The 1,933-nt window shown below is 52.5% G+C and overlaps 1 protein-coding gene across 1 annotated transcript in view; it reads right to left on the reverse strand.

Moving 5' to 3' along the window:
• Positions 1-229: 229 nt before the first annotated feature.
• Positions 230-1,933, reverse strand: part of LOC104545700 (eukaryotic translation initiation factor 4B-like) — a gene marked incomplete at its 3' end in the record, with an annotated part of 3,043 nt that continues 1,339 nt past the window's right edge. The window contains exons 2-3 of the mRNA XM_010190904.1: positions 1,448-1,656; positions 230-346 (exon numbers count right to left, since the gene is read on the reverse strand). Coding sequence (XP_010189206.1) covers positions 230-346; positions 1,448-1,656 — 326 coding nt within the window. The remainder of the gene's footprint in view (positions 347-1,447; positions 1,657-1,933) is intronic.

Genomic DNA, 1,933 nt, shown 5'->3' on the forward strand with positions numbered 1-1,933 from the left:
GCCTCCAGCTGGACTTTGCTCCACAAACAGCGAGAAATCGGCTTTTTGCCCCCCAAAATGCACAGAATGGGGGAGAAAAGCCGACCCTGGGATGGTGCCTGAGCGCTGAGCAGCAACGCAGCCCTAAAAAGCCCCTTTCCCCCCCATTTTAGTCTACACGAGGACACCTCAACGTCCCCAGGGTGTACAGGATCCGACGGGGGTGATGTTGTGGGGGGCACGGCCTCACCTCCTCATTGAGGCTCAGCGCCTGGAACAAGGAGTCGATGTCTTCGAATTCGGCGTAGCCAAAACCTTTCAACCGCTCGGGATTGGTGGGCTCCCGCGGCAACCGCACAGCGCTGATCTGGAGGGGAGCGGGAAAAGAGCTCGTTAAGGCGCTCGCTAACGATGGGCAAGGGTGGAGGTGGCTGAGACGATGCAACTCATGGCTATAAAGGGATATAAGCGATACAAATCGTTTTATATCCTCATATGTAGCAAGGACACAAATCCAATCGAGAAAACTCTTCCAAAACCCAGTTCTTTGGAGGAAAAACCCTCCCCAAACCCAATTTAGCAGAGGAAAACCCTTCCAAACGGATTATGCGGAGAAAAACTCTTCCAAAAACCTGATTTAGCAAAGAAAAGCCCTCCCAAAAACCTGATTTTCCAGAGGAAAACCCTCCCCAAAACCTGATTCTGTGAAGAAAAACCCTCCGAAAACCTGATTTAGTGGAGGAAAATGCTCCCAAAAATCAACTCTCTGGAGGAAAACCCTCCCAAGAATCGATCTTGCAGAGAAAAAGCCTCCCAAACACCTGATTTAGTGAAGAAAAACCCTCCCAAAACCCAATTCTGCAGCGAAAATTCCTTCCAAGACCTCGGTTCTCTGGACAAAAACCCTTCCAAAACCCTGAATCTGCAGAGAAAAACCCTCCCAAAACCGGATTTTCTGAAGAAAAATGTGAGAAGCAGCAGAGGTGACACAAACTGCAGAGGAGGTGGTGCTGCTGGAGCAGGTAATAGCAATCATAGACAATAAATTAGGTTTTCCTCAAGTTGAGGCTGTTTTCCCTGTGACTAAGTGCAAAATAATCTCCTTTATCAGGACCCACCCGTTTTCTCATCCCATTTCCTCCCCCTGCCCCGCTGAGGGGGGGTTTGGGCAGCAGCTACACCCCAAAACCACCCCAAAATCCAGCCTGGCCTCCTCCACCCGCTTGGTTCATGGGAGAAACAGCAGCTCCTGGCTCAAAAAGCAAGAGGAGCCATTGGTGTGGTGGCAGCCAAGGGGCTCACATGAAATTGGGCCATGGATGGCTGGAAATGGGCAAATTTGGACCCAGATTTACCTATGGGAGCGGCCTGGGCTGATCCACAGTGAAACGGGGACCAATGGGGCACAAATGGGGGGGGGTAAAACCCAAAATAATGGGATTTATGGCCCCCTGGCAGCGTTACTCACATTAAGTCCCCTGAAGAAGTCCTTGATGGACTCCTCGGTCACGTCGTAGGGGAGGTTTCCCAAAAAGGCAGTGTACGGGGGGGATTTCGGGAGGCGGCTCCTGTCGATGTTGGGCTCCCGAGCAGCCCGCGGGGCCGTGGGCAGGAGGGAGCGGTCGATGGGGGGCGCCCGGTAAACGTCATCGTCATTGCTGTGCCAGGTGGTGGAAACTGTTAGAAATGAGAGAAATTTGGCAAATCAGCCCCAAAATAACCACAGGATTAGAGAGGAGCGACTGCCAGCGCCGTACGGTGCCAATGGTGGCATTAACGGCTGAGGAGCTGCACATTAAAGCCCCAAAATTCATTTGGCTGAGGTGTCACAGAATCCCAGAATATCAGGAGTTGGAAGGGACCTCACAAGCTCCCCCAGTGCAACCCCCCCAGAGCAGGATCACCAGAGCAGTCACACAGGAACACGGCCAGGGCTTTGGGTGTCTGCACACAA

Source organism: Mesitornis unicolor, unplaced genomic scaffold (genome assembly GCF_000695765.1).
Source record: "Mesitornis unicolor isolate BGI_N332 unplaced genomic scaffold, ASM69576v1 scaffold13848, whole genome shotgun sequence".
NCBI lineage: Eukaryota > Metazoa > Chordata > Aves > Mesitornithiformes > Mesitornithidae > Mesitornis > Mesitornis unicolor.